Raw genomic sequence first — 25,478 nt, 5'->3', positions numbered from 1 at the left:
ATAAAACTGATGCCATCACAGCCACCAACTCATGTCTGGTGGGGGAACACACACACACACATACACACACACACAGAGTCACTGCCTAGGCGGTAAATGCTGTCCTACAAGTTTTACAAATGCTTTGTGAAACCAGACACACCTAATACATCCAATGTCAGGAGGAAGGAGTGGACAAATATTGCAAGAATATCCAAATAGCTAATAAATAATCAGAAAAGAATGGAAATGTAAACCATGATACCTACCAGAGTAGCAAACACTTTTCTTTTTAATTGATGATGCCAAATATTGTCAAGGATATGGAGAAAGCAGAACATTCATACAGTTGGTGGGAGTGCCAGTTGGAATTTTTGGAACCTATTTAGAAAAATTAAACTTACTAAAGTTGAACATAGGCATACCCATGACCAAACCCAAGCAACTCCACTTTCAGTATATGGAGAAAAACATGCACAAGTACGATCATAACAGTCTGATAAGGAGCTCTGATTTCCCAACATAGTACTCCCAAGAAGACATAATGAAGGATTTTCAATGTTGTAATGCTCCTTTTATGTGAATCTTAGCTGGTACTACATGGCTGCAAAGCCTCCTTAAAAGAATTGTGCTGGGCACTCTGAATTTGTTGTGTCCAAAGTAGAACTTCAAAGATAAGAAAATCAACAGACGGAACTAGAAAAGTGATTAAAGATCTCCAATTCAAAACAAAATAACCCAATACAGTCATACAATTTTAAAGAACAGGTAATTGCAATACAAAAACTAACAAAAATACCTCAAAAGTATAACTTTTATATAATCTCACTCATGAGATGTAAAAATTCTAAATAAAATAGTAGCAAGTGAAATCTAGCAGTGCACCAGAATACATACATATACCAATAATTAACCTGGGTATATCCAGGAATGGGAGAAAATCAAACAATCTGTCAATATAAATTATCACATTAACAAATTAAATACTATACAATTGCAGGAAGAGATGATGAAATGACATTGATAACTCAGGAGCCCTTTTGACTTAGATACAACAAAGATTTTTACTCACGAATAAAAGAAAACATTAGAAGGCAATCATTTGAGAGCATGATGCTAACTACCATTCCATCATAACAAGCAGACTTAGTGACTGAAATATCCAACTTTAGGGCCTCCTAGTTATGGCAGCATTCCCAAAGCAGTTTCATATCCCTAAGATGCAAATAGGTAATGGGCATCAGTATTTCCATGGTAAAGTTTGAGATCACCAGTTTAAATGAGGTCAAACAATTTCATTCAATAGAATACTCTAGTTTTCTAAGTTGACTAGGTGCTTTTGATTTTTCCTTGAGAGGGGATTTAGTAGTTTCTACTTCATAGGCTTCATTAACCAGAGAATCCCACTGTTTGTCAAGTACTATTCAGTACTGGTAATTTTTGAGACATAATTTCAGAAATTCTGGGACAATTTTAGTTATATAAATTGCTTCTGTATATTGGTTTAGGGTTTGTTATTTTTCTAGCTTCTTAGTTCAGTGTGACAGGGATGGTGCAGATACTGGGGAAAACAAAGCATAGTTCTGGCCCTCCATCTGGCCAGATGCATCTTGGTTTCCTCCAAGACACATTAAAAGGTATTTTCCACTGAATAGAGCCTCAGGCACATTCTACAACTTCTGATACACAATTTAACTATCATTCTTTTTTGAACAATCTGTAATTGTTTCCATTTTATCTTTAATTCAGAACTTACATATACATATGACAGGACTACATTTTCAAAAGTAGTTAAAAGGTTCACCAATCTTACTAGTTGTATAATGGACCTTTATAATGGAGAGCTCTAGCAGTCACCATCTTAAGCAAATGACCAAACTTAGCATTGGCAGTAGTGAGAAAAATGGGTATTATGTGTTTCTGGTGTACTGCAATATGAAGTATGTATCACCAAATATCATGTATTCTGGCCAAAAATGTTTAAGTCTCTGGCTCTAACTCGACTTTATGAGAGATACAAAGGATAGAGGCACAAATTAAAGCTCACCATGAGGGAAGAAACCAATCCAGAATGCATGGCATTCTATAAAACAGCTTTCCTTAACATTTCAAAAAGTCTTTTCAAGATTAAAATCTAGAGACATGATAACCAAATGCAATACATGAATATAGAAAAGATACTGGTTAGAAAATAAATAGCAATAGGATACCTTGGGAGTATTGGGACATATGAAGTGAATATAAAAGAATATTACAGAATTACTGATAATTTTCTTGTGTGACCATGGTATTAAAGGCTGTTCTTATTCTTAAAAGATGCATGCTAATATATTCAGGAATTAAGTATCACTTCTATGTCATAAGATATTGGTGAGTATATGTACACATACATACCTATAATTTCAGAGAGAAAGCAAATATGATCAAATGTTAATAATTACTGATTCTAAATAGAGTACATGGATGTTTATTATACTGTTCTTTAAATTTTTCTAAGTGCCTGAAATTTGTAATATAAAATTTGGGGAAAGAATTCCCAAACGGACAAATTTTTGGTTTTTTTAATTTGTAATTTATCTCAAAATGTGAGCAGAGAATCTTAAGTCACTGGCTACTTCTCTGTTTTTATTCATCACAGGCAAATTGCTTCACACCTCTCCCTGGTTCTTCAATAGGTATATTCCCAGCATCTTTAACACTAAGTCCACATTTCTTTTCAGCCTTCATTTTTTATGCAGCTTAAGGGATAAACTCTGAATAAAAATCCTCTCAAGTTCGTGTTTTTCTAGATTTTATCCATAATGAGAACTATCTGAAATTCAAATGGATGAGTGGTTATGGAATCTTGTCTAAATTCATTACACCAATGAGCATTCTTTTCATAAGAATTCACTAGTAGTAATACTAATGATGAAGATAATAAGAACAATAGCAAACATGTATTGAGCTTAGGCTACATACGAGATACTCTTCCAAGGATCTGATGCATACTACCCATAGGTAGTAAGAAGGTGGAATGGTGAGGACAGTAAGTTTGGTTTGTGCCATGTGTGAGAGATTTCCTGTATTTGTTACATTGATAAGGTTATTCTCCAGGATGAATTCGCTGAAGTTTAACAAAGGTTGAATAGTGTCGGAAGGCTTCTATACCTTCATTAAATGAACACTATTTGTTATAAATTATGCTATTACAGGCATAAGGAAGTTGTGACTCACACATTAGCCAAATCTTCCTGTAGTGTGAATATTCTGCTATTCTAATCAGAGAAGTGACAAGTGAAGCATTTATTCTAATTAAATTTTATTGTGACCTGTCTCCTGTTTTTAAAACTGAATGTTGTCTCTCAAATTATTTCTTGGAAAGGGCAAACTTTTTAACTTCTAATCATTCATGAGCTGATTGATACTTTTATAAAACACAATGATAATGTGATGGCAATATGAAATTGCTATAAGTTTCCAAACACTTACTCTTATTTTCCACATTCATCTCATGATGGAAAGGTAACAATTTTGTGGACTGGCACAAGTCTCTAGACAACAGTTCTAGTAGTTCTTGTCTAAAGGCCTTCCTAGATCCCAATTTAAAGGGTTTCTCATTTGCATTCAGTCTATGATATACCCTAAGATATTTATCACATTTGTAAGCCTTCCCAAATTCCTTAAATTCATAAAATTTCACAGCAGTATGAGTTCTCTAATGCACACAGCAAAAACTGAATTAGGTTTTGGTTCTTCCTACATTCCTTAAAGTGTTTCTTTTTTTTTTTTTTTTTTTTTTTTTTTTTTTTTTAAAGATTTTATTTATTTATTCATGAGAGAGAGAGAGAGGCAGAGGGAGAAGCAGGCTCCCAAGGAGCAGGGAGCCCGATGCGGGACTCGATCCCAGGACCCTGAGATCATGACCTGAGCCGAAGGCAGACGCTTAACCATCTGAGCCACCCAGGTGCCCCCCTTAAAGTGTTTCTAATGAGTAAAAATTCCCCAATGTTTACCAGACTTTTGTGCCATGAATAAAGATCTTCACACATTCCTTACATTTAAATGATTTCACATCAGTATAAACTGATATTCAATAAGACTGTATAAAATTCTAAGGGCCTTTTCATATTCCTTATATTCAAAGTATTTCTCACTAGTATGAATTTTCTGATATCAAGTAAATTGTCCACACACAGATAAGGCTTTTGCACATTCCCTACATTCATAAGCTTTCTCAAGATTAAGATTCCTCATGTTAAGTTGTTTATACACATAAAAAATTTTCTTTCATCTCTTCAATCATAAAGTTTCACCAGTATCAACTGTTTCATTTGAATAAGTTGTCCATATAAAGGCTTCCCCACATCCTTTATATTCATAAGGCTTATCATTACTAGTTCTCTCATGTTGAACAAGATTTGAGCCATGAACAAAGGTCTTCCCAAATTCTGTACACTGATAAGGGTTCTCACCAGTATGAAATCTCTGATGAACACTAAGTTGATAGCCACTACCAAAGGCCTTCCCACATTCTTTACATTCATAGGATTTCCCACCAGTATGGATTCTCTCATGTTTAACAAGGCTTGAACCCCAACTAAAGGCCTTCCCACATTCCTTACATTTAAAAGGTTTCTCACCAGTATGGATTTTCTGATGTTGAGTGAGGTGATAGCCACGACTGAAGGCCTTCCCACATTCTTTACATTCATAGGGTTTCTCACCAGTATGGACTCTCTCATGTTGAGTAAGACTTGAGCCACAGTTAAAGGCCTTCCCACATTCTTTACATTCATAGGGTTTCTCGCCAGTATGAAATATCTGATGTCGAGTAAGTTGATAGCCACTACCAAAGGCCTTCCCACATTCTTTACATTCATAGGTTTTCTCACCAGTATGGACTCTCTCATGTTTAACAAGGCTTGAACCCCAACTAAAGGCCTTCCCACATTCCTTACATTCAAAAGGTTTCTCACCAGTATGGATTTTCTGATGTTGAGTGAGGTGATAGCCACGACTGAAGGCCTTCCCACATTCTTTACATTCATAGGGTTTCTCACCAGTATGGATTCTCTCATGTTGAACAAGACTTGAGCCACAATTAAAGGTCTTCCCACACTCCTTACATTCATACGGTTTCTTGCCAGTATGAAATATCTGATGTCGAGTAAGTTGATAACCCCAACAAAAAGCCTTTCCACATACTTTACATTCATAAGGCTTCTTACCAGTATGGATTTTTTGATGTTGAGTAAGTTGATAGCCACGACTGAAGGCCTTCCCACATTCTTTACATTTATAAGGTTTCTCACCAGTATGAATTATCTCATGTTTAGCTAGGCTTGAGCCCCAAAAAAAGGTCTTCCCACATTCCTTACATTCGTAAGATTTCACACCAATATGAATTTTCTGATGTTGAGTGAGGTGATAGCCACGACTGAAGGCCTTGCCACATTCTTTACATTCATAGGGTTTCTCACCAGTATGGATTCTTTCATGTTTAACAAGACTAGATCCCCAACTAAAGGTCTTCCCACATTCCTTACATCCGTAGGGTTTCTCACCAGTATGAAATCTCTGATGCACAGTGAGTCGATAGGCACTAAAAAAGTCCTTCCCACATTCTTTACATTCAAAGTGTTTTTTTTCAGCTGTATGAGTTCGCTCATGTTGAACAAGTTTTGAGCCATGACTACATGCCTTCCCACATTCCTTACAAACATAGAGTTTCTCTCTATTATGAATTCTTTGATGTGCACTAAAAGATTTACTTTTTCTATAAGTGGGCATTTTTCCATAGCTAATTATCATTTGACTAAAGTATCCCTCTTGATGTCCCTGTGGTCCCTCAAATTTGCTTTTGCACTTAGAATTATTTTCGAAAATGGATGCCTCAAGGCCAAGAGTTTTACTTCTTTCCTTCATCTCCCATTGGGAAAAATTTATTTCAAAAATGTCTTTTTCTGAAATTGTATTTTTGGTCTCATATGTTGACTCCAAATCTGAAAGAAAACAAGAAAACCACAGATTTTATTTCCTTTCCCAGAAAACTTCACCAGGAAAAAAAAAAAAAACAAAAAACCCTCAACAGAGAAATACAAGACAAATTGGAAATAATACCCATAAGTGAATTGGGAGATTTATTAAGCTCACTGCTAAGCATCATGTCTCTACCCTGTTGAACAACAATCTCAGCTTTGACTTTTCAGCTTTTATGATCTTAATGCTCTGATCTAACAGCTTTCTGGAGGATTCCACAAAGATCACTTTAACAAGTTCCTTATCTCCCCATATGGATGACCCCTTAAACCAAATGTGCCCTTCCATCAATCAAGCCCTTATGTGCCCAAGTGTGGTTCAGCTGAACTTTTAATGACTGTGTAGGCTGGCATGAAGAACTGGAATCTAGAAAATCCCCAAACTCAAAAACAAAATCAAGCACACCTGAAACTAATATTGTAGGTCAACTATACTTAAAAAAACAAAACAAAACAAAACATCAAACTACGTAATACTTCTTCACAGGAATTTTTCTGAGTGATTGGGTGCTGGCATAGAAAGCAGACAAAATTCTGCAAGCCAAGCAGTTACTAAGTTCCAAGGCTCTACTGGAGATGAAACGTGTGAAACAAAACCAACTAAAACTATAATACAACCTCCACTTCGCTCAAATCCTGATACAATCAAAGAGATAAGCACATGGTCATGTGGGAAGTTTACGGCAAAGAAAGATTTTTACAGGGGCGCCTGGGTGGCTCAGTCGTTAAGCGTCTGCCTTCGGCTCAGGTCATGATCCCAGGATTCTGGGATCGAGTCCCACATCGGGCTCCCTGCTCTGCGGGGAGCCTGCTTCTCCCTCTCCCACTCCCCCTGCTTGTGTTCCCTCTCACTGTGTCTCTCTCTGTCAAATAAATAAATAAATAAAATCTTTAAAAAAAAAAGAAAGATTTTTACATCTAATTTGAAACCAGAAATAAACTGAAACTAAGAAAAGCTAAGACTCAGTCTCAGCTCAGCTCCATGCTTGGTGGGATCTGAATTATCACCCCCTCACCCTAAATAACTGAGAAAGGAGCATATACTTTTCTTTACTGTTCTTCAAAATGTCTGGCACACAATAAAAAATTATGAGGTAGGTGAGGAACAGGGAAAGTGCAACATATAATCACCCCCCCCAAAAAAAAACCACAAAAGAGACAAAGAACAGATGACACAGATATTAGAATCAACAGGCAAGGCCAATCAATTGTATTTTATAGATTCTGGAAGAAAAGATGGACAGTGAGCAGATGGGAAATTTCAGCAAAGAAAAGGAAACTCTAAAATTGTAAAACAGAAATTCTACAACTAAAAAACCCAAACAGAAGCACAAAGAGAAAAAAGAAGGGGAAGAAAAAAAGAACAGTGTCAGATCTGCGCAACAGTATCAAACAATCCAACTTCAGGCAAGAGCATTCTAGAAAGAGGACAAAACCAAATAAGTACTTGAAAAGATTGTTGAAATGTTCTTGAAATGTATGAATAATCAACCTACTTTTAGCAAACTGCAAGCAGGATAAATACAAAGCAAAGCAACAACTGAGAACATAATCAAACAGTTGAAAACTGAAGAGAAAGGAAAAATAGTAAAAGGAGGCAGGGAAGGGGGGACATGAAAGTTAGGGGAACAACTAAACATTATGGCTGACTTCACATCTGTAACAATGGAAGCTACCAGACAATGGAATGATATCTTTAGTGGATGAAGGAAGAAAGCTAGAAAATCTAGAGTTTTATATAAAGCAAAAAATTTCTTCAAAATGAGGGTGAGACATTTCCAGCCCTAGCTATGAAGAAAAATCCGGTATTAGATTTAACTCTCAAACCACAACCAACCAAAAGCTATAAAACAGGACACTAGACACAGGGCTGAGAAACTTTTAGAGAAGATTATCAGGAGAACTTCATATTCACCCTTTATGCCTGGCTGCATCCTCCAAAACAAGGTACAGGAAAATGCTCTCCAAATAGAGAGCAGTGGTCTCACTTGGGCAAAGGATCTGAGTTCAGGGCTGCTAAGGTAGCTGGAATTTGTAGTTCAAGGTTAAGTAAATAAAGGAGCCATGTAACAGAGTCCCAGAAATCTACGCAGGGATTCCCTCCCTTGGATCTATAACCAAATATTAATTTATGTATCCATACAGTGACTCTCCACAAGGTAGTTGGAGTAACACAGCCTAAGTGGAAAAAGGCATTCATCTGAGGCCTCACAGAGACCATGTATTAAAAGACCCATCATCTGGAGCAATAGTTCTCAAACTTGTTGGTCTCAGAATCCTTTATATTCTTAAAAATTATTGATGAATTCTTTGCTTGCTCATGCATAAATTTATTTCAAATACAAAATACGTAAGGTTAGTATTTTTATCTAATGGTGATTTTATATAACATTTTAGTTGATTTACTAAAGGGTAGAGAAGTACTGTGGATGTATTTGTGGGAAGTAATTTTAGTCATGGCCACTTGGTCATAGCTAAACTACAGTAACTATTGTTTTACTTAACAATGTCTTATTGCTTTGTATATATTAACATTTGGGTATAAGGACTGTGTGTATATCCAAAAGGAAACCAAGGTATTTAAACTGACCAATATAATATTACAACTACTTTGAGATGGTCAAATGTAAACTAAAAAGAGTGCACTTTTGTGCAGTCTAACATCAATAAATAGTTCAGTAAACTTGAATTTAGCTCAACCAATCTGAATTGCCATGCAAGAACCTGTATTATAATTACTTGGTAAGTAAGGCTTAACAATGCTAGCAAATGAATATAGTTTTAACTTCTTTTTAAATGTTAAAAAATTATTGAGGACTCGAGATTTTCTGTGAGTTATAGTTTTCGATATTTACCATATTAGAAATTAAAACTGAGAAATTAAAGATATTTATTAATTCACTTGAAAATAATAAATCATTGCCTTTAACACAAATAACAAATTTGTGAAAATTATATTTCCCAAAATAACAAAAGATAAGTATTATTTTAATTTTTTGTGAATCTCTTTAATATATGGCTTAATAGAAGAGAAATGGATTCTCATATCTACATCTGTATTCACTCTGTGGCAATATGCTATTTTGATTGAAGTATATGAAGAAAATCTAGCCTCCCACATATATGTAATTGTTATTTTTTTATATTATAAATATGATACTCTTTGATACTGTAGTAAAACTCGAGAAGGGATAGTCTCTTAAAGGTTAGCTGCAATGTGAAATATGCAACTATACCCATGAACTTTTCATATTAGGTTACCTTAAAATCCACTGCACTATGAATGATCTTTTATCCAGGCATAATTTTGTAATATCATGCACTGGTCATATGAAAAATAGTGGTTCACTGAGTTATGCAGATCTTTGAAATGTTGACATATTTCATTACACAATATATTAAAAATCGTATGTTAATATTACCATCTATCTCATCAAAAAAATGTTTATGTGTTGGGAAGTTGTAAAGCTCAAAATGGTAGCTGTTTCACACAATTCTAATTTTTACTTGAAAGTCTGAATTAATCATTGGCAACAAATACTGTTATTTGTCTTCAAAGGCATGCTTATAAGAACATTTTTCCAACTACCTAAGTCTGAACAATAAAAGTTTGTCTGTTGGGCATTCTTTCAAGAACAAAGTGGTATTCTGGGGAAAGGACACCTAGTTTGACTCACAATTCAAACAACTGCAAAACTGGTTTTCCTCAAGGCAACCATCACACTTTGGTATACAACAGAAGAGCTTAATGAATACTTCCCATTTCACCACAATGAATATTTTTAAAACGCATACTCAAGACAATAAAATGAAGCCCAGAGTAGGATACTGAAAGTCAACCAATATTGTTACCCTCTGTGAGGAGGGTGTCAGTGTAAAAGAGTTGTCCCATGTGCAAGAAGGTTAAAGACAAGTGTCTGTGACCTGGCATGGAGGTCACAGCCCAAGGAGGATGAGAAGGTCAATCACGTGATCAGAGTGGTGGTACTGGTAATGGAAGATTGGCTACATACAAAGAGTTTGAGCAAATAACATATTAAGGAAAATGGAAGCCAAATTTTTCACTGTCAGAGAAGGGAGTTAGAAATATAGAAAGTAAGTTGGTAGGAATGCAAACTGGTGCAGCCACTCTGGAAAACAATATGGAGGTTCCTCAAAAAGTTAAAAATAGAACTACACTATGACCCACCAATTGCACTATTAGGTATTTATCCAAAGGATACAAACATAGTGATTTGAAGGGGCACATGCACCCCAATGTTTATAGTAGCCATGTCCATAATAACCAAAATATGGGAAGAGCCCAGTGTCCATTGACAGATGAATGGATAAAGAAGATGTGGTACACACACACTGGAATATTACGCAGCCTACAAAAAGAATGAAATCTTGCCATTTCCAATGACATGGATGGAACTAGAGGATAATATGCTAAGTGAAATAGTCAGAAAAAGACAAGTACCACATGATTTCACTCATATGTGGAATTTAAGAACCAAAACAGATAAACATAGGGGAAGGGAAGGAAAAATAAAATAAGATAAAAACAGAGAGGGAGGCTAACCATAAATAGGAAACAAACTGAAGGTTGCTGGAGGGGAGGTGGGTGTCATCTCATGGTTTTCAATACACAGATGTAAATGTGTGTGTACACATGTATGTATGTATATAAGTGTATTTCCTAGCTCTGACCACTCAGAGACTTGGGAGCAGCCATCTCCCAACAGCAATGAGCAACCCTAGTATGAAAATATTGGCTTCTAACTACCATTCTCGACTAAAAGAAACTAGGCCACCTTGAAGAAATGGTTGACTTTAGGACTGGAGCAGGGAAAGTACAAGATGAGCCAACATGCTGTTGTCAGAAAATAAGGAGATGCTCAATGAGTAACAGAGTTGTGCCAAAGGACACAGAAGCCTCAGGAGAGGGTTCCCATAGATCAAATCTGGGACAAGCTCAAATATTTTGAACTTCAAAATAAGTAAGAACAGCTTACAACCCACCAACTAAAGATCCAATATATAAATAAATAGAAAATTTGGAGAGATATATTTAATAGTTTCCAAGTTCCTCCTCAAAAAATATCCATTAAAGGAAAAATTATTAATTTTACAAGGAGGAAGGGTGCCTGGGTGGCTCAGTTGGTTAGGAGTCTGCCTTTGGCTTGGGTCATGATCCCAGGGTTCTGGGATTGGGCCCTGTGTCGGGGTCCCTGCTCAGTGGAGAGCCTGCTTCTCCCTCTCTCTCTGCCTGCTGCTCTGCCTACTTGTGCTTTCTCTCTCTCTCTCTGTCAAATAAATAAATAAATAAATCTTTAAAAAAAAATTTTTTTTTACAAGGAGGAAGCCAGCAGATACTAACCTAATCAAGTGCTCAAAGTATCATCAGTAATGACAAACCATTTGCATTACCTGACAGAATGCAAGAACACAGCATCAATTCTGTGATATTACTGCCAAAGATGCATAAATCTAAGTCTAATCATGAAGAAAAGTGCAGACAAACTCAAATGAGGGACACTCTACAAAATAACTGGCCTATAATCTTCAAAAGCAGCTAGGAATGCAAGTCAAGGAAAGATGTATGAACTCTTTCAGACTGAAAGGCTACATAACCCAAAACCCTAAAACAACAACAAAAAAACTGTATTACTGAGCCCTCACCTATCTCACCAACCTAATTTCTTTACGCTCCTTTACTAACTCTGCCCTGGCCTTCTTACAATTCCAACAGTTTCTTTGCAACCACTGAGCCTTTGCATTTACTGTTCACTGTGACAGATATATTCCTCCCCCAAATAGTCATAAAATTTGATCCCAGTTTTCATGTTTCTATTCAAGAAAGCTTTCCCTGACCATCTTATCTAAATTAGGCCTATCGATTTCTATCATTTTCTATTCTCTTATGCTCTTTACCTTCTTTAACCAATATGTTTCATTATATGACAGTATTTATGTACTTATTTATTTACTTATTTTCAGTTTCTTTTTGACTACATAAAACTGCATTTGAGAATGGGCAAGTTATCAATGTTATGCATGACTGTATCGATAGTGCCCAATACAATGCCTGGCTAGAAGCAGGCAGTCAAAATATTTGCAGAACTTATGAATGAATACATTTATTCATTCATACACTTGCAGAAATGCAAAAGTGCTGGAAAGCAGCTGAATCCGACATAGAAGTAGAATGGCTGCACCAGAAACAGAAGAGAATGCCTTCCTTGCTGAAATGGGAGGGAAATACGAGAAGAAAATCAAAGAGTAAGAAATGAGATCAGATGAAAGTTTGTTTGGTAGCCCAAAATGAGATCTCAGTTTCCTCCCTCCAGAGGCCTTGGTCCTTCGTAGGGAGTTTTCCAAACACCATCCCACCTGTTTCTCCTCCTCCTGTGTGACCCGTAAGGTTGGTTCCCTGCAATGATGGTTCCCTCCTGCCTTTGCCTTCCTGGGTTCCAACTTCTTGGCCCTCCCCTCATAACCATCCAGGACTCTTGTCCTTGCTCCCATAATGTCACATCCAACTGAGAAATGGAGTGTCTGCTTGCAAGAAAAGAAATGCTAAATGGTATAGACTTTTTTTTTTTAAATGATGAGCTCAAAACATTTGGTTAAATTTGCAATAAAAAGTAAAAATAATATTGATAAAGACTTCACAGAAGGGAAGTATGATGGAAATGAAAAGCATGAGATCACATCAGTAGGAAAATGATCTTGTTCTATTCATTCAGGTGCCTTCACTTTGGAGCAAATAGAAAACAGTGGTTGCGAACACAGACTCATGAGCCAGACCTCCTTACAGGCTCAATTGCAACTACTTCTCCCAGTAGCTGTGTGACCCTGGGAAGTCACTTACACTGTATGTGTCTCTGTATTCTCATCTATAAAAAGGGTTTGACAAAAACATTACCTGCCTCATGGGGATGTTGTTAAAGTTAAATAAGCTAAAGTATCTGCTCTGCTTAAAACACAGCCTGGTTTATAGTAAGCACAGTGTTAAGTATTAGGATTAGTATTATTACTGTTGTTATTTTGCTAACAAAAAAGGAGTTCCGGGGCGCCTGGGTGGCTCAGTCGTTGGGCGGCTGCCTTCGGCTCAGGTCATGATCCCAGGGTCCTGGGATCGAGTCCCACATCGGGCCCCCTGCTCGGCAGGAAGCCTGCTTCTCCCTCTCCCACTCCCCCTGCTTGTGTTCCTGCTCTCGCTATCTCTCTCTCTGTCAAATAAATAAATAAAAAATCTTAAAAAAAAAAAAAAAGGAGTTTCATGAGACATTTTTAGTATTTAATTCAGTGTCGAATTTAACTTTGTAAAATGCAAAGTTCACAGATTGCAACTTTCAACCTCAAATATGTTGAAAAGTAATTTGTTCACTTAGTATAAAATGAATTCTGTTTATCCAATCCTCCTCTACATAAAATGGAGAGGCTCTTTGCAAAGTCACAGTACATCAAGACCCTGTTTCTAGCTGTACTCCCCGCATTTTGGTCAAAAAATAACAAAGAGCAGTGTTTCTTTAATGTGTATAACAATCACCTGGGGATCTTGTGTAAATGCAGACTCTCTTCTGACGGTCTAGGGTAGGACCTAAAAAGCCCCAGAAGAAGCTGATGTTAAGTATGTAATACTCAACAATAAAAAAAGCTAAAACCCCACATAAACCACATGAAGGCTTCTAATCACTGAGAAAACAATCCACATTCCTCCTCCAAACCAACAAAATTGCCTATCACCTGGGCCTTATCTAGCTCCTTCACTAACTTCTTGGTATCATCTCCTTCACTAACTCTGCTCTGGCCTTCCTACGGTTTCTCAAAACAACCACACTTTGAGTAGCAAGGTCACAGATCATCTCTAGATATGCTAAAGTTAAACATTGTATGAAACCTGGTTTCTTTGACAATGGTTATGAATTAAATGCTCCATAATGCAAATCCAGCTCCTTAGTTATTAAAGAAGAGAGGCCACTGCAGGAAAAGCCACAGGAAGGTTCGTGAAGGTATGGGAAGAGGAAGGAGCTTGAAGAACCCATTTCTAATCCAACAAATATCAAAACATCCCTTTGAGCACAGGGAGAAGAGATTCACCTGGTTTCTTCAAAGACAGCCCTATCATTCCCATAGCAAAAGCCGATGGTGCAGAGACAGACTCTAAAATATTTCAGGCAGATGACCTTACCCAATGAGACCAAGTTACTATAGTTCTCCAACATCACATCCATGTACAAGTCTCTCTGAGCAGGGTCCAGGCACTCCCACTCCTCCTGAGAGAAGTCGATGGCCACATCCCTGAAAGTCACCAAGCCCTAAAACCAAAAACCCATACATTACTTGTGAAATTCAAGAAATTTCAGGATTTAAGAAAATATTTCCAAGAGGAGAAAAAAAGGATTGTGAAGGATAAACTGCAAGAAGAGGAAAATATAACAATCAAGTAGGCTGGAAGCCTGTGATATATACAGGTAGGGAAAAGTAAAGAAATTCGTATGGCTAAAGCAGAGTGTCTACGTGTTCTAGAAGAATCTTGTTACAACAGAAAAAAACTTCTAGGATATTGGGAAATAACTAGACCTGTCTGGTAATCTATAAAATAATCCCAGTTTCTCTTCTATTTTTTTTTTTCTTCTATTAAATACAAATAGTGGGGGTGGGGGAAGGCTGTTGATGAGTGTGTATACATACACACAACTTGCTATGTGCCTGCCTCATAAATTCTTCATTAACGTGACCTGCTGCACCAACTTTCAAGGAATACAAAAAAACAAAATAAAACTTTTTTTCCCCAAATGCACTATAAAATCTCTATTTGAGAAAAATGATTTCCATTAAATTAAGGATTACTGTTAAGCCTCAAGTAAATCACTGTTAGATTCCATAAGTCTTTTCTCTTATAATGATGAATACATAAGAAGTTTTTATTAGCTGTAATTCAGATCATCATATAGATACATGAGATTAATATCTCTACTGTATTTATACAGTGAGGTTGGACAAAAATTCTATTTTCTTCATTCTAGGAATCTATTATCATCCAGTATTTAGAAATCCAGATCACCTTCTTAGTTGTTACCATCAACCACCCCTCACCTAACACTTTTCCTCATTCCTGAGTTGGAGACCATTGAAAAGGGCACAACATATATGACACAGGTATCACCCAGTATCTGTGCATCCTAGTCATTAACCAAATGAACTTAACACTGGTATTCATTGATTAGGGAACCACTTTCCCTGGAAAGACCCACTCACAAGGCCCCTCATCCTAAAAGCCTTGCAAAGCCTCACAGAAACTGAGGCTGGGACCAAGAAAACCCAAATTCCATCTTCTCTCTCTGGGAAACCCGGGTCTGTGAAGAAGTTCCAAGTTTGACTGTGTGGTCAAATGAGACCCTCATCACTGAACCATCACCTCACAGACCCGACACAAGAATAAGAAATTCTGATAAGGAAACTCGTACAGCCCTAGTGGAAAAAAGACAGAGGTGATAACAAAGGGCACTACCCAAGACAGCCTGCTGTGGATATGTCCTAAGTAAACACCAAAGCTCTTCCAGAGAAGGCACAAGCAACTGAAAGCGTTCTCTTGGATGACCATCCAGCTGTCTAAGGGCATTGTATCCTGACTGGTTTCTTTCCTAGATGCCTGCCAATCAGCACCTTAACCTGAAAAAGGAGTAACTGTTGTTTTCAAAATGTCTATAGTCTTTCATTCTCTCTTTTCTCCTTCCCTTATAGAAATCCTGTTTGTGCCTTGATAGATGAAATCAATCTACTCTTGGTTTTCCTTGTATACAAGTGAAAATGTGCTAACTGTTAATTATATTTCTTTGAGTTATTCTTTGACAGGAGCTCAAGTATTTCCCTCAAAAGACTCCTATCCCTTCACTGTTTTTGATAGAAGACTGAGCACACAGATGTTGAATAATGTGTTCAATGATATGATGACATTGATTGGAAAGGCACATGGGAAGGACACTGGGCTATTTGGCACTATCCTTTACTGGAATAGGAACTGAGAAGCAGGTTCAGGACTGGGGTTCTGTTATGCAGAAAGCTTTAGGACAATTAAGGAGAAGATTCATATGACCTAAAAATCACAGTATTTCAAGGACAGAGAAATAACAACTTACATCAGTCATGGTTCTAGAACTGCAAGAACTAATTAATAATCCATGGGGTTCCTCGATTGGTGAAGCACAGAATCCAGAAAAGCCAGAGCTGGGGAAGGAAAAAAAAAGCTTTAGACCAGGTGTGCTTAAGTGATCCCATCTTGACTTAAGCTAATATAAACTTTTATCTCTTCTATTCCCGCTTCTACTCCACACCCCCACAACCATCTGTGGAATCTAAACTCTCACCTAAAACCCAAACGTCCTTCAGTAGGAAGGTTTCTGGCAATGCCTGATTCTGGGGATGCTGATATGGGCCAGAGGTTGGACTACTGAGTGCTGCCCAGATAGGATCCTCCTCCCACCAGTGCCACTTCTCAGGGCTGAGAAAGAGGCACATGGTCCGAGCCAGAACATCCTTCACAGGCTTGGGGCTGAAGAAAGTTGGTCAAGACACAGTAGTGGACAGGATGTACAATTGCCTGAGCCCCAAAAGCTGACCTCTTAATGCATTCAGAACATCCATGCAATGAAATGCTATAAAACCACGCTAAGTTGGGGAAAATAATCAAGATATACTGTCAATAGAATATATAGCTTACTACATCAAAAACTAATGATGTATTATATGTTGGCTAATTGAACATAAGAAAAAAAGGAAAAAATATAGCTTTCAGAATGTATAGTATGATTATATTTATAAAGTATATGTGTATATCAATATAGAAAAGATTGACAATCAGATGTCGATAGATGAAAAAAGTGTTTAGGAGTTATAGGTGTATATACAATAAAGTTTTTATTGTGGTAATAATGTTCTTTTTGTTTAAGTATCTGTAGAGTTGTTGTAACCAGGGCCATGCATTATACTAACTACATAATTTCTATATACACTCATGTCCTGCCTAGAAAAAAATGGCTAAAATTCCCCAAGAAATGTCATGGATATATTGATGAGATCGCAAGCCTCTTTCTTTTCACGTCTTCTGACACATGGGTTTATTTTGTATCTGACCTGTCTTTTTAGACATGTTACTCTCCCGATAACTGCTGAATCACCTGATCCTGTTAGTCTCACTTAGCAACAAACATTAGTAGGATAAAACCTGTAAGGTATAAAACTCAGGACAAATTCCATTTGCCTCCAAAAAGCTGGTCATGACCCAACAGTATTTCCTATAATTACCTTCCTATGAGTTCTTAAGACAGGTTGCCTGAATTGCTTATTGGCCTTTGTTGCTGGCAGCCTAGTTATTCCTATGTAGATTTAGTCTTCCTTGTCTTTTTTTTTTTTTTTTTTTTTTAAAGATTTTATTTATTTATTTGAGAGAGAGAGAATGAGAGAGAGCACATGAGAGAGGGGAGGGTCAGAGGGAGAAGCAGACTCCCTGCCGAGCAGGAAGCCCGATGCGGGACTCGATCCAGGGACTCCAGGATCATGACCTGAGCCGAAGGCAGTCGCCCAACCAACTGAGCCACCCAGGCGCCCCTAGTCTTCCTTGTCTTAAAGGTAACAACCATGTCTTTCAGTTATTGTTATTACCTCCCAAGTACTATCTCAGGCTCTTAAAATTGGGGCAAATTTTTACCCAAAATTCCCTTACGGAACGGTATCCTTAAACAGTTAAAGAAGTATAGATGTATATACATGAATATTCACCCAGGGGCACCTGAGTGGCACAGTCGGTTAACTGTCCGACTCTTGGTTTCAGCTCAGGTCATGATCTCATGATCATGGGGCTGAGCTCCACCTCGGGCTCCACACTCAGCACAGTGTGGAGATTCTCTCTCCCTCTCCTTCTGCCCTCCCACTTATGCTCTCTCTCTAAAATAAATAAATAAATCTTTAAAAAAAAGAATATTTTGTGCCAGTACCATGCTGTCTTGGTGATCACAGCTTTGTAATATAGCTTGAAATTGGGCAACGTGATGTCCCCAGCTTTGTTTTTCTTTTTCAACATTTCCTTGGCGATTCAGGGTCTTTTCTGATTCCATACAAATTTTAGGACATACAGACCAATGGAACAGAATAGAGAACCCAGATATGGAGACCCTCAACTCTATGGCCAAATAATCTTCAACAAAGCAGGAAAAAACATGCAATGGGAAAAAGACAGTCTCTTCAATAAATGGTGCTGGGAAAATTGGACAGCCACCTGCAGAAGATTGAAACTTGACCATTCTCTAACACCATACACAAAGATAAACTCAAAATGGATGAAAGACCTCAATGTGAGACAGGAATCCATCAAAATCCTAGAGGAGAACATAGGCAGTAACCTCTTTGACATTGCCCACAGTAACTTCTTTCAAGATACATCTCCAAAGGCAAGTGAAACAAAAGCAAAAATGAACTTTTGGGACTTCATCAAGATAAAAATCTTCTGCACAGCAAAGGAAACAGTCAACAAAACAAAGAGGCAACCCACAGAATGGGAGAAGATATTTGCAAATGACACTACAGAGAAAGGGCTGGTATCCAAGATCTATAAAGAACTTCTCAAACTCGGGCGCCTGGGTGGCTCAGTTGGTTAAGCAACTGCCTTCGGCTCAGGTCATGGTCCTGGAGTCCCGCATCGGGCTCCCTGCTCGGCAGGGAGTCTGCTTCTCCCTCTGACCCTCCTCCCTCTCATGCTTTCTGTCTCTCATTCTCTCTGTCTCAAATAAATTAATAAAATCTTAAAAAAAAAAAAAAAAAAAAAAGAAATTCTCAAACTCAACACCCAAAAAACAAATAATCAAGTCAAAAAGTGGGCAGAAGATATGAAAAGACACTTCTCTGAAGAAGACATACAAATGGCTAACAGACACATGAAAAAATGTTCATCATCATTAGCCATCAGGGAAATTCAAATCAAAACCACACTGAGATACCACCTTACACCAGTCAGAATGGCAAAAATGGACAGGGAAAGAAACAACAAATGTTGGAGAGGTTGTGGAGAAAGGAGAACCCTCTTACACTGTTGGTGGGAATGCAAGTTGGTACAGCCACTTTGGAAAACAGTGTGGAGGTTCCTCAAAAATTTAAAAATAGAGCTACCCTATGACCCAGCAATTGCACTACTGGGTATTGACCCCAAAGACACAGATGTAGTGAAAAGAAGGGCCATATGCACCCCAGTGTTCATAGCAGCAATGTTCACAATAGCCAAACTGTGGAAAGAGCCAAGATGCCCTTCAACAGATGAATGGATAAAGAAGATGTGGTCCATATATACAATGGAATATTACTCAGCCATCAGAAAGGATGAATACCCAAATTTTATATCAACATGGATGGGACTGGAGGAGATTATGCTAAGTGAAATAAGTCAAGCAGAGAAAGTCAATTATCATACAGTTTCACTTATTTGTGGAACATAAGGAATAGCAGGGAGGACATTAGGAGAAGGAAGGGGAAAATGAAGGGGGTGTAAATCAGAGGGAAAGATGAACCATGAGAGACTATGGACTCTGAGAAACAAACAGGGTTTTATAGGGGAGGGGGGTGGGGGGGTTGGTTAGCCCAGTGATGGGTATTAAGGAGGGCACATACTGCATGGAGCACTGGGTGTTATACGAAAACAATGGATCGTGGATCACCACATCAATAACTAATCACGTATGGTGACTAACATAACATAATAAAATTAAAAAAAGAAAAAGAATATTCAACCAAAAATCATTTATGATAACAGAATCAGAAACTACCTAACAGTAAGCAAATGATTTGCTAGATTGTGGCCTGCTATGTCCTCATTAGTTTGATGGTATTAGACCATAGACACACATAATCAATTCCTTAGGGAGGCAGGCAGGTTTGTAAAGTATACACAATGTGGGAAGTGTATCTGAAATTAAGATAAAAACTCTGGTGTTGGACTTTCAAGATGTGAAAGTGGGCTTGACAGTGACCAATTTCTCAACACTTCTATTTCCTTGCCAATAAAAGACGAATAGAGGGGTGCCTGGGTGGCTCAGTTAAGGGTCTGCCTTCGGCTCAGGTCATGATCCCAGGGTCCTGGGATCTAGCCCCACATGGGGCTCCTTGCTCGGCAGGGAGCCTGCTTCTCCCTCTCCCTCTGCCTACTGCTCTGCCTACTTGTGCTCTCTCTCTCTCTCTCTCTGTTAAATAAATAAATAAAAATCTTTAAAAAAAAAAAAAGACGAATAGGAACATTGTCTACCACAGAGGGCTGCATTGACGATTATGTAAGAAAATCCACAAAAAATATTGGTGTACAATAGGGGCGCATGGCTGGCTCCTTCATAGGAGCATGTGGCTTTCAATCTCAGGGTTATGAGTTTGAGCCCCACGTTGGGTGCAGAGATTACTTAAAACAACAACAACAAAAATAACAACAACAGGTGTCCAACAATTAGCCGTTATTAAAGATGCAAAAGATTGTTGTCCCTTATTCTAAAGAAAGTTAACGCCCCTTTCCATTTTTTCATAATAAAATCTGTACTTTTCAGGCCTATTTTCTTTCTTTTTTTTTAAAGATTTTATTTATTTGACAGAGAGAGACACAGTGAGAGAAGGATCACAAGCAGGGGGAGTGGGAGAGGGAGAAGCAGGCCCGTGGCTGAGCAGAGAGCCCGATGCGGGACTTGATCCCGGGACTCCAGGATCATGACCTGAGCCGAAGGCAGACGCTTAACGAACTGAGCCACCCAGGTGCCCCCAGGCCTATTTTCTTACAAAGTTAACTAAAGTTTCACAGCCCAGCCTTGAGCTTGCTATTCTTCCTAAATAACAACATAAGCAAAACAGGGTCTCAGAAAGACATACAGGAGATATCCCCTCCTCCCAGAAGCGGCAAACAGAGATAGGACTCAGCATTATAAAGCTGGCTCAGAAAATATTACCCAATTAGATGTCAAGAGAACATTAACCAGAGATGCAATCTTGTTCTGTGCAAATTGGTGGTTTATTTGAATATTGATCACTACAACCTTCTTATTCTACCTTCTGGAATTAGTATCTGTCTTTGGAAATATTATTTATAAAATAGATTTTCTTTTTTTTTTAAACACCTTTTTTTGAAAAGATTTTTATTTATTTATTTGATAGAGAGAGAGAGAAAAAAAGTAGCAGAGGGAGAGGGAGAAGCAGGCTCCCTGCTGAGCAGGGAGTCCGATGCGGGACTCGATCCCAGGACCCAGGGATCATGACCTGAGCTGAAGGCAGACGCTTAACCCACTGAGCCACCCAGGCACCCCTATAAAATAGATTTTCATAAGACAGAACATATACACTGGAAAATTATCACTACTTTCTATGGAAGGAACCTTTAAAATAATCTAATTCTGAAAGTCTGACTTTGTCGCCCTTATAACTAATTTTTAAATGGTGTTTCTATATGCCTAAAAGTTGTTAATACTTCAGGTTTTTAAATAAGAAATCACTGACACTTCCCTCTTCTTTCTACATATTCAAGATTAAAATAAAACCCACATCTGGGTTGGATTTCTTCTTCTTCAAAATAAGAGCTAGAGAGTCTTCAACTCAACTGTATCACCAATTACTGTTATCTTATTCTGCAGAAACAAAACCAGACACATAGGCTCACACAAAAAAAATGTAAACTGAGGGGCGCCTGGGTGGCTCAATTGGTTAAGCGACTGCCTTCGGCTCAGGTCATGATCCTGGAGTCCCGGGATCGAGTCCCGCATCGGGCTCCCTGCTCAGCAGGGAGTCTGCTTCTCCCTCTGACCCTCCTCCCTCTCACGCTCTGTCTCTCATTCTCTCTCTCTCAAATAAATAAATAAAATCTTTAAAAAAAAAAAAAAGAATGATTAACTTTAGAGGATGTAATTTTAACTTCCTTCTCTATATGTTTCCTGGGTTGTTGAATTTTTTGCAACAAACCTATATTAATTTCATAATCAGAAATACAAAGATATTTCCAAATGTAAAAAATTGAATGATAGGGAAGGAGCATCTTTTAGCCATTAAGAAAATTGAAAAAACAGACCCAACACTGAAAATCAGTGTGCCAGAAACAAAGTACACCTACTAGCTGTTGAACATCTGTAGCTGTAGCTCACCACTACACTGAGACACCTTCACTGTCAAGATTCCCTTGTAATGGGCACCTGGGTGGCTCAGTCAGTTAAGTATCTGCCTTTGGGATCAAGTCCTGCATCGGGCTCCCTGTTCAGGGGGGAGTCTGCTTCTCCCTCTGCCCCTCCCCCCAGCTTAAGCTCGCCCCCCCACTCTATCTGTCTCACAAAAATAAATAAATGAAATCTTTAAAAAAAAAAAAAAAGAAGGGGCGCCTGGGTGGCTCAGCTGTTGGGCGTCTGCCTTCGGCTCGGGTCATGATCCCAGGGTCCTGGGATCGAGCCCCACATCGGGCTCGCTGCTTGGCGGGAAGCCTGCTTCTCCCTCTCCCACTCCCCCTGCTTGTGCTCCCTCTCTCGCTGTCTCTCTCTCTCTGTCAAATAAATAAATAAACATCTTAAAAAAAAAATCTCCCCACAATGAACACCAATTATGTAAGTCACCTTCAAAGTCGGAAGAAGGAAATATATGCACATAAACAGAACAATATCTGGTACAGAACAGATGCTCAACAAGTGTGGCTACACCTCTCCACTTCTTCACTGAAGAGTCAATTAAAAAACATTTTGGATACAATTCCTGAAAAATGTCTTTCAAAACTTTCTTTCACTGAACGGGATTCTTATATAACTCATCATAATCTTGGGGACTTTTGTTCATTACTACAAGTACTACTTAATATTTTATTATTTACATTTTTCCTTCTTTTGATTCTTTATAGGCATAATTTTTATTAGGTGCACATTATTCCATTACAGGATATACTGCAATTTACTTAACTGTTTCCATATCACTGGACCCTAATTTTGTAAAAGTTCCTTCCCAGCTATTAAATCTTAATTCCAGACCAATGAAGCTAGACCTTTTCTGGGTCATGTACACTTGACAATCTAATGAAATTATAGACATTTTGCCCACTTAAAAAAATAAATTTACAAATATTTACAAAAATTCTGCCTCAATTTCAAGGGGTTTGCAATCACCTGGCAGCTCATAAATGGAACAAGACCTCAGGTTAAGACTTCCTGTACTAGACCATTTGAGCATCTGGTCACTTTTTTAAACTTGAAAGCACCCATCACAATCGTCTTCATATTTCTCTCAAATTTCAATCATAAAAAGTTGATGTGAAATGATCCAGAATCACCATGTAACAGCAAATCTTAATATTCACTAAGCCTGTATCATGGGGCAGGCCCTGTTCTAAGGAGCTTTACACACATTGACTCATTTTATATCGTTATAACCCCCATGAGGTAGGCATTATTTTGCCTTTATTTTGTAGATGTGACACAGAGAGCCTGAGTCACCTAAGCTCACAGAGCTAGTAACAGGTAGAGCCAGGATTTGAATACAGATGCTCTAGGTCCAGAACCTTACTCTTAACCGTAACACAGTACCGCTTCTACAACACTCACAAAGCGGGACCTGAAATAACTCTTGTTAGCAATGTTACAGATTTCTACCTAAAGATTATCTGAAAGTTTCTGTCCTTGTTGGTGCAAACTGCAAACCCCTATGCTCAAAGACCAACCACATTCCCACACCCTAAAAGCCTCACAACACTGTCATTTATTAACTGAAACAATCCTTCTACCGTGCCTTGATTTAAAAATCATGACTGTGGAGAAGACAGAAAATAGTTTGCACATGATACCACCTAAATACCAACCTCCTCAAGTAATCATAGCCTAAAATAAAACTCTAACACTAATCTCTAGGAGGTGTATTTCTACACATCAGCATACTCAGAAAAGGAGAATGCACCGAAGGATTTGAATAATTTGCCATTTGAACAGCTAGCTACTGACTGAGAATAGGGGCAATAGAGGGTCACTGAGAAGAGAGATACATGAGTAGGGTGGGTCATTCACCAGAAGGAAAACCCAGGATAGACACTACCAGTGATATTGCAGGCCAAGGAAAGCAAATATTCCCATGATCTAAAAACAAAAGTAATTGTGTGGGGGGAAAAAAGAAAGAAACACACACTCACCTGAACCTTGATTTCAAAATATGCAACAGTTCTTGCCTCCTCCTCAGGGTGCTTCTTAAAAACCCGGCAGCAGTAGGGGGAAAAAAAGAATCATGAGACACCAACATTTCTTGGAACACAGACCTAACTTAAAAACAAAACAAAACAAAAACCAAAACGCCGTCTAGAGTCATATGTGCCTTCATCCACACAAAACCACATGGAATTGAAAGGAAGGCTGGACTCTCTCTCTGAGCTGACAGCAACTGTTGGGGACAGAGGTCTGGTTGCAGCGGCCCTGAAACAGGTAGCTGGCTCCCAAGGAGTTCCCAGGCGCGCCCCTTCTAGGGATCTCACCTCTGGGACCTCCCCATCACGTCTTCCTAGGAGCAAGTCATGAGCACACTTCCGGATGTACAATGCTCCTCCCAAGCCTGGACCTATGCCTTCTTAGCGTAGGACTCCTTCTCTTGCGGTCACTTAACTTTGGCAAGCCCCAAGAAAGTCTAGAGGGAACCTGGAGCACAAACGGCCAAGGAAAAACCACAAGGCCACGCACCTCATCACCCCATCACACATTCCCAATCGCAAACACAATCACGGAGACACACCCCGGCCCGGCCACGCCGGCCGTCGCACACCATCCTTCGCAACCGCTCGCGCGCACACAGGCTGGAGGCTCCGAACGCGACATGCCCTGTCCGCGACCCGGGCCTCCTCAACTCGGGCGCTGCCCGGAGTCACCCCCACCCTCGCTGCCGGTTCTGACCCGGCGCTGATTACTTCCCCCGACGCGAGCACCTCAACTCGCCGAGTCCAAAAACCTTCAGGACACCGGAAACGGACCCACAGGCTTATGGGAAGTAAGAGCCGGAACGTCCTGGGAGGCTGGGAATCTGGCCATCCAAAGAGGTCTCCGCGGGCAAACTCGCCCCGCCCCAAGAAGACCTGTGCCCGGGGACTTCTGGGAAATGTAGTCCGCGGCGGGCAAATCCCCGGAAGCTGGGACCCTGGACCCTTAGGCTGCTCCCAGCATGCAAGTCGGCTACGCGTAGCAAAGGCGCTTTTTCCAAAGTCAACCCGGAGTTCGTTCTAGTCTTTGCTGCAGGGAGTAGGTCTCGGCTCGGCGAACCTCGCAGCTCAATTGTCTTTTATGTTGTTGTCAAACAACATCTTTGATGAATGGTTGTGGTCTTTGATGAATGGTTCTCAAGGAAGGCTGAGGAACGCATTCTGGACTCCAGAGGAGGTGGAGACGGGAAGGGGGCGGAGGGCGGCGGGGGGGACGGGGGCGGCGACCAGGGACTTAGGCTTCAGTGAGCGGGAACATCTCAATTGAGGTCCGT

The 25,478-nt window shown here is 39.0% G+C and overlaps 1 protein-coding gene across 2 annotated transcripts; it reads right to left on the bottom strand.

Moving 5' to 3' along the window:
- Positions 1 to 241: 241 nt before the first annotated feature.
- On the bottom strand, positions 242 to 25,032 carry ZNF283 (zinc finger protein 283). 2 transcript variants are annotated; one of them, XM_045891697.3, is made up of 6 exons: positions 24,744 to 25,031; positions 24,154 to 24,207; positions 16,130 to 16,217; positions 14,179 to 14,305; positions 4,602 to 5,963; positions 242 to 360 (listed from the first exon to the last, which is right to left on the bottom strand). In XM_045891697.3, the coding sequence occupies exons 1-6, from the start codon at positions 24,824 to 24,826 to the stop codon at positions 272 to 274; spliced, it is 1,803 nt and encodes a 600-aa protein (XP_045747653.2). In that variant the 5' UTR covers positions 24,827 to 25,031; the 3' UTR covers positions 242 to 271. The 2 variants fall into 2 exon arrangements, with proteins under 2 accessions (XP_045747653.2, XP_064437584.1); XM_064581514.1 differs by having other exon boundaries at positions 242 to 5,963; positions 24,744 to 25,032.
- Between the last annotated feature and the right edge of the window lie 446 nt (positions 25,033 to 25,478).

The sequence above is a fragment of the Mirounga angustirostris genome, unplaced genomic scaffold (genome assembly GCF_029215605.1).
Source record: "Mirounga angustirostris isolate CCGP_5_RB_7025 unplaced genomic scaffold, mMirAng1.0.hap1 SCAF_16, whole genome shotgun sequence".
In the NCBI taxonomy this organism is placed as follows: Eukaryota; Metazoa; Chordata; class Mammalia; order Carnivora; family Phocidae; genus Mirounga; species Mirounga angustirostris.
This window is presented reverse-complemented; position numbering and strand designations above follow the sequence as displayed.